The 12518-nt window shown below is 38.8% G+C and overlaps 1 protein-coding gene across 1 annotated transcript in view; it reads right to left on the reverse strand.

Moving 5' to 3' along the window:
• The window catches only part of LOC134536776 (probable chitinase 10), a 108608-nt gene that overhangs the window by 24714 nt on the left and 71376 nt on the right, over window positions 1–12518 (reverse strand). The window contains exons 25-32 of the mRNA XM_063376692.1: window positions 11002–11155; window positions 9273–9498; window positions 7942–8075; window positions 6137–6348; window positions 4507–4642; window positions 2960–3102; window positions 1274–1459; window positions 592–904 (exon numbers count right to left, since the gene is read on the reverse strand). Of these exons, the coding sequence (XP_063232762.1) occupies window positions 592–904; window positions 1274–1459; window positions 2960–3102; window positions 4507–4642; window positions 6137–6348; window positions 7942–8075; window positions 9273–9498; window positions 11002–11155 (1504 nt within the window). The remainder of the gene's footprint in view (window positions 1–591; window positions 905–1273; window positions 1460–2959; window positions 3103–4506; window positions 4643–6136; window positions 6349–7941; window positions 8076–9272; window positions 9499–11001; window positions 11156–12518) is intronic.

Below are 12518 nucleotides of genomic sequence, written 5' to 3' on the forward strand. Positions count from 1 at the left end.
AAAAAATATTGCTACTCAGACCTCAACCTGTTCTAGAATTCTTTTGTGACCTTTTTATTAAAAAAAATTGAAAACACTTGCTCTGGAAGCAAGTGAAAACACTGAGGAATTGATGGGACGAGGTTGCCGAAGACAGCAGGGCAGTGGTTGACATTTTGAATCTGCAACTCAACTCGCCGAGAAAAATGGTACTGATTAACTGGGACTTCGGGGGCATTCATACTGCCATGGGAAAAGTAAATAATTTTGCACAATTCTCATAAAAAAAATATGCCAGCACTATTACTATAGAAATTTTTTAAGTATTTTAGTAACATTTCAGCGCTGGGGAAGAGGCCTGGACCACACAGGTCCTAGGATAGCGGCTGTAATGTTAGAATCCAAGATAGCAGACATCACTTCATAATTAAAAATGGCGGGAGGTTCTACTGGATAGAAATGAGCACTTGATTCCAATATGGCGAATGTGAAGTCATAATCCAATATGGCGGACGAAGATGCCATCCGAGGTCAAGAGTCACAGCCAGGGTAATCCACCGCGAACCAGCCGTGACAGGAGGACCGTGGCGGACAGCCCGTGAGGGTCCTCACCTGGCTCCTGCTTGGGGCCGTCGGCGGGGATGTCGCAGCGGGGGCCGGGGCCCGGGTAGCCCCGCAACACGCGGTTGATGGTGCGCAGCAGCGGGTACTGCTCGCACCCGCACTTGTTCTGGAAGTCGTCCAGGTCCAGGGCCCAGATCATGCCGCCGCCCAGACCCATGGCCCGCACGTACTCCGACTTGTGGCGGATCATCGCCGTGTCGTCGAACGACACCCACTGGTCGCGCAGGTACGCGTAGGGGCCCATGCGGCCCTTGCCGTCCTTCACCACGTGCCAGCCCTTCCTCTGGATGTTGGTGCAGATCTGGCGAGCACACGGACACTCAGCTTATCAACTAATTTAAAAAAAAAATGTTTCGTACTATTGGCACATAGGTGACTATATACAAGGGTGTATCGATAAGTAACGCACGTGTCAATCTTTGAGTAGGAAAATTGAGATAAAAATTAAATTATTCACAAAAAAGGGTACTAGAGATCACAATGCAAGAACTCTTACAGATTTTTGAATAAGCAGATTTCATAATAAATTAAAAAAATAGCAAAATGACATATCTTGTTTTAAAGATGAAATTAGCCTATACGTGGAACCATAAGTCTTGTCTCTACTAATTAATTACTGATAAAAACAGCAACACAGCTGCCGGCGCCGGCTCCTGCTGTCCTGCCTCACCTCGTAGTAGGCCAGGAATCCCCTGGCGCGCGTCGCCTCCCCGGCCTCCCCCCCGCCGTACGTGGGGGCGTTCAGGCCCTGGTCCGAGGTGTCGGCCAGGCTGAACGACTGTCCGTACATCGGCATGCCCATGACCAGCTTCTTGCGGTCCGCCCCTTGCTGGATCCAGTAGTGGATCGAGTAGTTCTGGAACATGCGGTCCACTCACCGTTATCCCAAACTCTTCTGGAACTTAACTATTGAAAAATAATCACTGCTCTGAAACCGGGAACTAATGAACTTGTTTAGACACTGATGTATACCATGTTTACCTGAATGTATTGCTATGATTTTTACTAATAACTGTGGGAACTAAAGGTGGGGGTTGCATTATAATCACAAACTTGTATTTTGCCATTGGGAACAACTTGGTTGAAAAACTACAGGCTCTGCCTGTAAACTACATCACTCATGCCACTGCAGTACGGCGTGACAGATGAGAGATGCAGGATGAAGGAGAGGGTTATGCTTGTCTTCACTGTGGCTGCTGGGAAGGAACCTCCCCCCCTCTCTCTCCCTCCCAGACAACCACCCACCTGTATCACCACAGTATTTGCCTTTTGAACTAGTCATGAAACACAATGTTTCTTTTTAACTGCAGCTTGGTGTTTCAAAAGAGACCATGTAAATCACTCTACTGACGAAAGGGCGCCAGAAAGGGTTTAGTAAATATGGAAATAATCTAATTATTTAAATCATTTTCAAGTGCTAAGTTTTTTTCATAAACTCATAATCAAAACATTTGGAGTTACATTATATTTGGGTGAATACAAGAAAAGTAGTTGCTTAATTTAATATGTTGTAAAAAATTTTTATGCTAGAATTTGGTGGTCGCATGAAACAAATACACTATAAACCAACACCGGTTAGCATGCAAGAAATAATTTATTTAATTATCACGCTTTAAAATTTTTTCACTTCTATTAAGAAATTTTAAGCAATGAAATTTTATTTTAATAATAAATTTGTATAGTGATAAAAAAAAAGTTTTGTTTAGGCCTAGTGTTTTTCATAATGTTGACAATGTAAAGGTTAAACAAATACATACATTGTTAATACTGCACATATCTTGGTCTACCATCTGTTGTACTGGTAAGACAATAATGCTGGTCCGTGGCACACAAATATTGAAGCAATCCTGCAATGGTTCTATAGTAATTGCTTAGAATAAGTTTATTTTAATTTATGACATCCAAAAGAGATTTAGTATGTAAGTGACCTTGCACAGTCAACTGAAAGGCAGGAGAACATTTATATTAAATTATTTCATTAAATTAAAATTAAGGTGTATGATTATAAAATTGCTGTATAAAATCAATTATTTTTATACTAGCAGTGACTAGCAATTTTCCCAATCCTACAAGTGCTAGGAGCATTATCACTGTTAAAATTAAAAGTCTGATACAAGGACCCAATTACCAATAATACAAGAAAAGGAAATATAAAAGTTGTTATGTACTATGGAAAGGTGTAGAGAGCCCTAAATATATATATATATATATATATTTTTTTAAATGTTCAATACACATTAGCTGAACAGCTCTATAAGTTGAATTATTCTCCTGCAATAAGTACAACTCAAAAGATGTTCTCTGACTTTTTTTGCTTGCTTTTATGAAAAAACGACAACTCTGCAGATGTGCTCACAGCATTGAAGGTGACATCTGTGTCGTCTGGGTGCGGGTACATGGGAGCGACGTGTCCCGTCTGCTTGTCCCACTGGCCGTGGAAGTCGTACGTCATAACTGATATCCAGTCCAGGTACTGGGACAGAACTGGTACGTCGTAACCTGTGACAAAAGGAAAAATAAAGCCTTTTGTCAGTTGAACGCTCTTTACATTTAAACATGCATGTTGTATTCCGGAACAGGTACCTGCCGGTCCACGAACTGGAAAGTGAACAAGATTGTCACTGAAGTTCAAACCTTTGATTCTACGAAGCATTTAAGTTGTAATAATTGATTAGGTCTTATCTTGAAAAAAAAAAAAAGAAACTGTTATTTTCAGTGCTTTCTTCATCTCTGTCACATGACAATTGTGAGCATACATGAGCCTCAGAACGGACTTAACTCGGACACGGGGAGAGGGTTGGGATACATTCAACTATCAAAAAAGAACTTTACCGTGCCACTTTCAGAGTTTATCTTATGACACACATAATTTTCTGAGTCAACGAAAATTCAATTAATCAAGTATTAGAGTACTTTTTTTTTGGGGTTATTTTCTGCACTTAATTTTTCTCACCCTTACGCCCTAAAGTTTTCATCGCAGCTCTGACTCTCTACTGGGTCTGATCATGCAGTCTCATGCACTGTAGGGCTGGGAGGAAAATAAAGTACTGGAAACATAGTGTAAAAATCTGAAAAGTCACACAGTTCAAACCAAAGTACTTTAAGATTCATTACAATGTAACTTTGAAAATCTCAAAAACTCAAAAAATAAAAAATAAAATGAATTGTGTTGCAAGATATACTCAAAAGGTAGCAAGTACTGGCCGTCCATTCGGGGCCCCTTCCCATCCAGGCTGCCTCTCTAGTGAGTTCCTCTGGAGACCGACACTTTGTGCCTAAACAGATATTCTGGACAACACAACAACAGCACAAACAAACTTAGAAGGCTTCATACAGACTAATAATCAGTCTGTTTGCATCTGGTGATGGGAACAGATCTCAGTTACAGAAATGTTACAGCTGTTGTCTTAAGAAGCCTACTTTGTTCATCTGTGCTGTCATCATCGTGGTCTGTTTAATTTCACCACTGGGTTTGCCTGTGCGTCACTGCACTGTCTTTGTATGGTACAGATTATCTGTTTAGCATCATCGTTGGGTTCCTCAGTATTGTCACTCTCTTGTCCAAGGTTGTTGTTTGTCTGTATTTATTACTGTTGTGGCAACTGTCTTATCGTTGTCAGCCCACTGTGTTCGTTTGTGTTGTAATAGTGATCTGACTAATGCCTTCCATGGAGTTCTCTGTGCTGTCCAAGCATTTAACATTTGGGATCAGCTGAATTTGGCCAGTTTTCTGTTTGTTTATGTATTCGTCCTTCTTTGTCCGCTCTTCAGGGTTTCTCCGTGACATGCAGTGTCAACCAAAATGGCAAATCTCCAAAATAAATTTTTTTTTAAATGAAGCCTCCCTGTTGCAAGAACCATTCAAGCACGGTGACTGTCCGTGAGCAAGCAACCAGCTGTTACCGGCGTTGATGACGGATCTGCTCGGAGACACGGCCGACGACAGCAACAGCCCCTTCGGCCGGAACGCTTCCTTCAGCTCCTTCACGAGTGCCGCGAAGCCCTGCTTGTCGGAGTCCGGTCCCTTCTTGCAGTCCACCTGTGGAAGAGACGTCTCACGTGCCTTGCTGGCAGGCCTGCGCCAAGCTTCCACTAAGTGAATCAGTCAAAGCTTTTTCAATATTCCATTTGACTTTGCCAGGAAAAAAGCTATTTGTTTTACTTGAAGCTTTGTTTGTGATGCAAAACTTCACGTCAAATGTGGAGCTTCACATTTGTTGTAAAGCTTTAAAACATTGAAAGCATTAGTCTTTTTTTGTGTTTTATATGTTTTTCTTGAATAAAGTTGGTTACTTATAAAAACAAAATAAGGCACTCCATTTGATTTTATGAATGCTCAATATTAATACTATGCATGGTTATTTTATCAGTTTTATTGAATTATGTTACATATATATATATATAAGGCCCAATTGGTTAATAACTTAATAAGTTCAAATATTCCAAACGTTAAACAATGTGTAAAAATAAGTGTAATACAGATTTTCCAAGAACAATATTCACAACTCAGTTCAACTTTGTTAATATTTTAAACATTTGATTTCATATTCGCTTTGCATCAAAAAACTAGTATTTGCACCAACCTACTTGCTGGTTATTTAGTTTTCTGGTCATTACTGTTAGTTAGGGGCTATTCCTTTAAAATTATCATGATAATGCTCTTACAAATGGTTTTAGGTCACAGTTTTGTGAACAGATATTCACCAAACATTTGTGAGCTGTAAAATGTCACTTCAGGCAAATGCTACGATGGTTCCTCCTGTACCTACTGTGTCAGTTGTACTTGTTCATCTCTAATTTTGATGTTGATGGAAACATAAAATCAAAATGCAGTAGACTCCCGATTATCTGGGTAGGGTTATCTGGTTTTTCAGGATAATCTGCCATTTTCATTTCCATAAACCATAAATACAAAAATAATTTTTAAACTATTTATTTTTTTATTTTTGTGATCTATTGACGACATAGCTTTATGTTGCAATTCAAAACAATGCTGCCAAACATAGTTGCTAAGTGTTACTATGCATCATGAATTTCAAAACCGCTAGAGGAAATTATAAACGCACTCCTGTGAGCCGTGCATGCCTGTGTTTCAAGTGCGCTTGTCAACCGCACTCAGGTTGGTGTCAGCACGGAGCAGCTGTTCCGTGACTCACGGGAGTGATAACACAGTAGTTTCAAGGCAGCAGTCGTAGCGCAGTATTTTTTTCTTTCGTAATCTTTAGACAATAATGTCCAATAATAAACTAAATCAATAATTAAAAATTATTGTGCAATTAGACGTAAATTATGGCTATGTTTTAGTGCTGTGTACTGCAAATTTTTCTGTAAATTACGTGTAACATTTCAGTACCTATTACATAAAACCTTATACAGTGTTTGTCTAGATTGTCGGGAAAATTTTTTTTAACTAAACAGTTATTTTTTTCTTCATATATCTTTAACATTGTTTTTGAGTTATCTGTGGACCCTTTGCCAGTCACTACCCCGGATGATCGGGAGTGTACTGTAGGTGGACCTGAAGCCAACTCACCTGCCAGCACTTGGGGTACTCCCAGTCGAGGTCCAGGCCGTCGAAGCCGTGCTGCTCGATGAAGTCGAGCACGTGCGTGACGAAGCGGGCCCGTGCCGCGGGGCTGTTCACCAGCCGGCTGTACTTGTCGCCCGCCGAGTCGTTCCAGCCGCCGATGGCCAGCAGCACCTTCAGCCCTTTGGCCCTGAAGGCCGTCACCCTCTCGTAGAACTCTGCGGAAACACGCACCTCACTTCCAGGTGTGCGGCAGACGGCCAGCAGGTGGGGGCTGCCGGGGGCTTGTGTCAAGAACAGATCAATGTTTACAGGGTCCCTGTATCGTACCAGCGTACTTACCGTGTATTCACCTGAGTATAATGCTATGATTTTTACCAAAAAACAGTGGAAACTAAAAGTGGGGGTCGCATTACAATCGCAAACTTTATCTTGCCATTGGGAACAGCAAAGTTTATAGACTACTGGCTCTGCCTGTAAACTGCATCACTCATGCCACTTCAGTCTGGGGCTTCCTCCACCTCTGCACAGGCGTGACAGTAAGAGATGCAGGTGAAGGAGAGGGTGTGAATGGAGTGTCACTGGGTTGTTTCTGCTTCTCCTCACTGCAGCTTCTGGGGAAGGCACCACCTCCCAGACCACCATTTATCACCATGCTCTTTTTGCTTTCTGAACAGCCACCACTTTTGAACTGCAGTCACAAAATACAACTTTTTTTTTTTTTTTTTCAAACTGGGGCTTGTTGTTTCAATAGAGATCATTTAAATCATTATACTGATGAGAGTGGCACTAGTAAGTGTCTAGTAAATATGGAATGATTGTGATAATTTAAATGATTTTCAAGTCTAACGTACTTGATTTGCGATTTTCATTCCGTAAAGTCTTTTGCATAAATACATGATCAAAAAGTATGGGGTCGCATTACATTCAGAGTCACATTACTTTCAGGTAAATATGGTAGTTATAATGTTTGCTTCCCGTTTTTCAATTTATGCACTATCTTACAGATACTAGTTATAAATAAGAAAAAATTAATAATATGTAACATAATCAAATAAATATATATATTTACATCTTTTTATTCATAATATATAAAATCAATATTATGTTATTAAGAATTCAAATTTAAATAATATGGAAAAAATTAATTTCGCTTCACATTTATTTTTCCAAAAATCAAAGTGGTTTTGAAGGGTGGCAAAATTATAACAATGCTCAAGAAAATTTTTGGGGGAAGAAAATAAAGCATAAAATTTTCCTGTGGTCTTCATTTTTATCAAACATACCAATGCAATATGGATTTACAGACATGTTTTGTTTGTAAAAATATTTCCTTGTGCTGCAAATTTTGAATGGTCAGTAAATAAAAGTAAGTGAAAAAAAAACACTCACACAGCAGGGATGACCATGCCTTAAGTGACGAAGAACAACTATGAAGTGTAAACAAGTTAATAAAGCTGTATTTAATGCCTTTTTATTAATAAGTGTTTCTTTGTATTCTTGATTATGTTAAGTAGTTAAGACAAAAAAACTCAAGTAATAATTTTCATACTCATAATTTAGTCACATTCAAGCTAAAAAAAAGTCATTTATAAAAATTTTTAATTAAAGAGAGTCATACAGGTTTGGTTAAGTAAAACGTGCTCATAAATTATATCGGTTATCAGGGTATTGGATTCGAACCATCACCTGGCCTAGGAACTCTGTCAACTGGAGTGTGAGGCCTTAGCAGGCATGACCATCGAGAACTCTTACTACGAGCACAGGTTATTCGTGGCTTTCGGCTGCTTGATGACTGTCACGGCACTTACTGTTGTCGTAGTCTGCCCACGTGTCGTGGGGGCGGATCAGTAGCTGGTCTCCGTTCATCACCGCGAATCCATAGATTATGTGCGTGCACAGGTCAGGGTCTATGTCTTCTGGCAGGTATTTGCCCCCTCCTTGCCTGGAGAACAGATTAAATTTACTTAAAGATTTGTTACTTCCTAACAAATTTTTCAATATGGTTAAAAGTCAAGGAGGATTTCTAACTGTTGTAATGTTATTGATAACTTATTCTCACAAACTACTCGCACATTAAAAGGTAAAGATAAAAGGTTCCAGTATGAGATGATATCATTATGTGCACAATAAGATTTGTGACATTTTTTCTAAAGCATTTTAGTTTTGGTAACACAAGTAGGTACCAGCAACTCTAATAGATGTGGGTTGTAAAGGTTTTACTGGCAAAAGGAGAAGTGAAAAATAAATAGTCAAAACTAATCATCTTTCGTGTCTGTAAAAAAAAACTATAAGAATAATATTAACTGCAATTTCAGCTACATCTTTAACTATTATAATAATTTTCTACTAGAATTTGAAAAAATACAATCCTCTTCTATGAACTGTAGCAGTTGTACGAATTGCATGTCTCCATCAAAATGGTGATATGATGGTTTACAAAAGGCATCAATGTTTGTACAAACCAAGAATGCAATAAGGAACTGTTTACATTCAGAACTCTGGCATGAATATTAAATTTATGACAGAAGCAGACATTTAAATATTTATTTTGCACTCCATGTATTCCTGAAATATGAAATGAATTTTAAAATTTTGTTGTGATAAGTGTTTTATACTTACTTACATTTCATGGGGTTGTTTTTAATTTTATGCAGGAATTTGAATTATAAAACTAACTATTCTTCAATACTATGTAATTTAATATAGTGTGATATATAATAAGATGACATAAACTGGTTTAGCAATTAATCTTCTTCAGTTACTAATCAGCCAAACTCTATCCAATCTTAGATATTTCTACGACACACTCATGTTTCTTCTTCACTTTTATGATTTTATACAATTATTATAAATCCTCTAGAAAATTTGTTAAATGTATGCGTTAGCTTATTTTTACTGAGAGATTTTTTTCATTGTTATCTGTGATGATCTGTAACAATTTGTTTATATTAAATCAGTTGCTTAATTAACTGAAAATGTATTTTGTCAATTAATATATTCATATAATTTCAAAGGACAAGGACTCGTCACTGGTCTGCGACCTCATACGACATTCAGACTGAGTGACCGGCCACTTGAACGGAACAGCGATGCCCTCGCACCCCGAGGCACAGTTAGAGTACACGGTGAGCTCGCCTACCTGTACCAGGCCCAGTTGGTGAAGTAGCAGATGACCTTGAAGTCGCCGTCTGTGGACGCGGGCTCAAACGGTCGCTTGGTGGTGGTGACGCTGGGCGTGGTGCTGAGGTCCAGCGAGGAGTCTGGCGTGCTGTCCGGGGGGGACGGCTTGGTGGGCCTCATCGGGGGCTTCGGGGGCTTGGTCGGTCGCATGGGGGGCTTGGTCGGCCGCATCGGAGGTCTCATGTCTGGGAAAATTTGTGTGAGTAACCATCAGTGATGAATCGAATCTCGAATCTTGAATTCAAATCACAAAGAGTACCTTAAGTCCACCCCTTCGATCCAAATCAAGGATTCAAAGGTCAAATATAAAATAATTTACAAGAAATAAAAAATAATTAATGTTTATTTCACAAACTAAATCCGAAGAATCAATACATTTTGTACGTTTATTTGCCTGGTTACACATTAAAAGTACAATGTCTTCGGAAACTGTAATAAAATATGTACGAAGAAAAACACACAAATAACAAATACACAAATAGAAATACACACAAATAACAAATACACAAATAACAAATACACAAATAAAAAAAAAACAGAATTTTCAGAGCTGCCAGTGCAAAATGTTTTAATTTACTATATTTTTTTTGTAATCTTTCTCCTTGAATTAAAAATCTTTTGAATACTAATGATTTGACTATATTTAAGGATTTGAGGATTTGATTGCCCCATAAATTAGTAAACATCTATCTCAAGAGCTTACTGGTTACTGGGGATTACTCTGTATGATTTCCAGCATTCATTTTTATTAGGGAAAGTTCCTGTTACCATCGTATGTAAAGAACTTATTAAAAGGTGTGGCACACAATTATTTCATACTGTTTTCTTTCTGGCCACTAATATGGCCACTGGGTGCAGTGTTCACACCAGTCTCTCATTATCGTCAGCAGAGATAGGTTGCCTTTCGCGCTTCGAGGGTTTCAATTTTTGTATATTTACCGATGTTCGTCATCCTGTTTACTTAACATACTATTAAATGCTCTTTCATTCTCTGAGTCTACCTCATGTTGCAATTGTTTATTTAATTAAAATGTAGCCAGTTTAACTGCATTTGGAAAACAACATGACATATTTTGTTCAGCCACAAGGGTGGTCTGGAATCCACATAAATTTTTTTGGTCCCAATGGTGTTTTTTATCATCTTAAGTATTTTTTTTTTGTAACCATGCCAGTAGTGGTGGGAAATATGGATAAAAACCAATACTGGTCCAAATCACCAATATAGTTATTTAACACATACGATAACCAGTACAAATCCAATTCAATACTCTTTGTAAATAATTACAGTGCAAGTCAAAGGAAATTCACTATTTGTGTAGGTAATAAGTAAGCGCTTTGATATAATTCTTTATTACAAGGATTTTTCGTAGATGACAAAAAAAAAAAAAAGATTTTACTGCATAAAATTTGCACTTAGCCCATTACACAATGTGCCACTGACTAATCAACAAACACAACATTCAAGTATGGTTTTAAATTACAGGAAAACTGGAGTGAAAGATGCCAACAGAATTATAAACAAATTAAACAGAAAAGATAAGCAACACCTGAACGGATGAAATATATGTCTATCTTATTTATTTATTTTTTTTTTAAAGAATCGGTTGGAAACGATTATGTCGGGGATCCGTAAATTGTAAACATCGTCAGACACCAGTTCTAAAAGGATTACTAACGGCTGCACTCACCCGTGTCTTGGTCGCCCTGGTACGGCCGGGCCAGCACGGAGCGAATGGTGTTGAGGAGCGGGTGGTGGCCGTCCCCGCACCTGTTGCGGAAGTCGTCCAAGTCCAGCGCCCAGATCATGCCCCCGCCCAGGTCCATTGCGCGGATGTACTCCGACTGCGAACCAGGACCACCACCCAGATGGCACGTGAGGCTTGCTCGCTCCTGCGAGCTTGTATTCCATGTTCAACTTGCATTTGGCTTGCAGAGTTGGACGTATCCCAGCAAGGTTAATTATATGATCACACTAGGCTTACATTTTACGGGTAGCTTACTGAATGCAGCGTTAAACTTGCCCCGGGCAGAGGCGGTCCTGTGAGAGTGCCTCCCCCTTCCCAGCCCACAAAACCCCATAACTAAATAGAAACAAAAAAAAAAAAATTTGGATTGAAAACATGTTTGATTCCAAATTATTTTAGTGCTACTGTACCTAGCTACCGTAAAAAAGAGGTGAATAGGAACAGCCTGTTCAAAAAAATCTTTAGGAATAAAAACATTAATTAAAATTTTTTCTATTCTGCAAGTTATTTGCCAATATTATTTAGTGTGATCGTTATTGAAGAATTGTGTTTTAATGATTCTCTGAACGGATTGTTTCTATTCACTCCGCTCTTTCTTTTCACCCCATTTCACGGTATTAGAATGTGTTTAAATAGCTGGGTGGTATAGTTAGGTGGCTATAATTTTTTTGGATTTCCCATGTAACTGGGAGGTACCGGTACCTATTCCATGCCACATAAAAATCTTTTGTCACTCGCCCCTCCCAAAATTTTCAAGGCTGTGACCACCACTGGTCTCGAATGTTCAATACAACCTTAAACATGCTTGTATTAAGCTGTTAGGATTTGAAGAAAAGCTTCTTATAAGCTTTTAAAGCTTCCTGCAAATTATTCAAGCATCAACTAGTTAATTCCTGCTTAGCTTGCTTTATGCTTTTAGGGCGGTATTCCAAGACATTTGGGTTAGGTAGCAAATAAGAACTGCCTTATTGGGATACAACCGTAACCTACCTAGCAGGCTGTATTCCAGAAAGTGCCCATACCAAATCCCAGCAAGGAAACAAATCAGCAACCGTTTTAATAAACAGTGCCCGGAGCGAGGCTAGAAACTGGTTTCAATGTATTCTAGCACGTTTCACTACCATCAAAACACATTTTATGGCAATATAACTAGAGATAGTAACACCATCACACGAATTAAACGTTATTCTAATTTTCTCAAGTATTATTAAGTTGCAATTATCTCTCGTTATGATCATTAAAGTGTACAAAAAGTATTCCAGGATAGATTTGCTACAATAAAGTTTCATTTGGCACAACAGTACGTTTGGTACGTCCCCCAATATTCACGAAATTGAATATGTATGAGTTTAATGGTGCCAGACACAGGACCGCCATCTAGACAAAATCAACAAAGTAAGCTCTGCGCACGTGCGGAATTAGGGCAACAGGTCGGCAACGGATAGGGCACTGAAATCTGT

The sequence above is a fragment of the Bacillus rossius genome, chromosome 11 (assembly GCF_032445375.1).
Source record: "Bacillus rossius redtenbacheri isolate Brsri chromosome 11, Brsri_v3, whole genome shotgun sequence".
NCBI lineage: Eukaryota > Metazoa > Arthropoda > Insecta > Phasmatodea > Bacillidae > Bacillus > Bacillus rossius.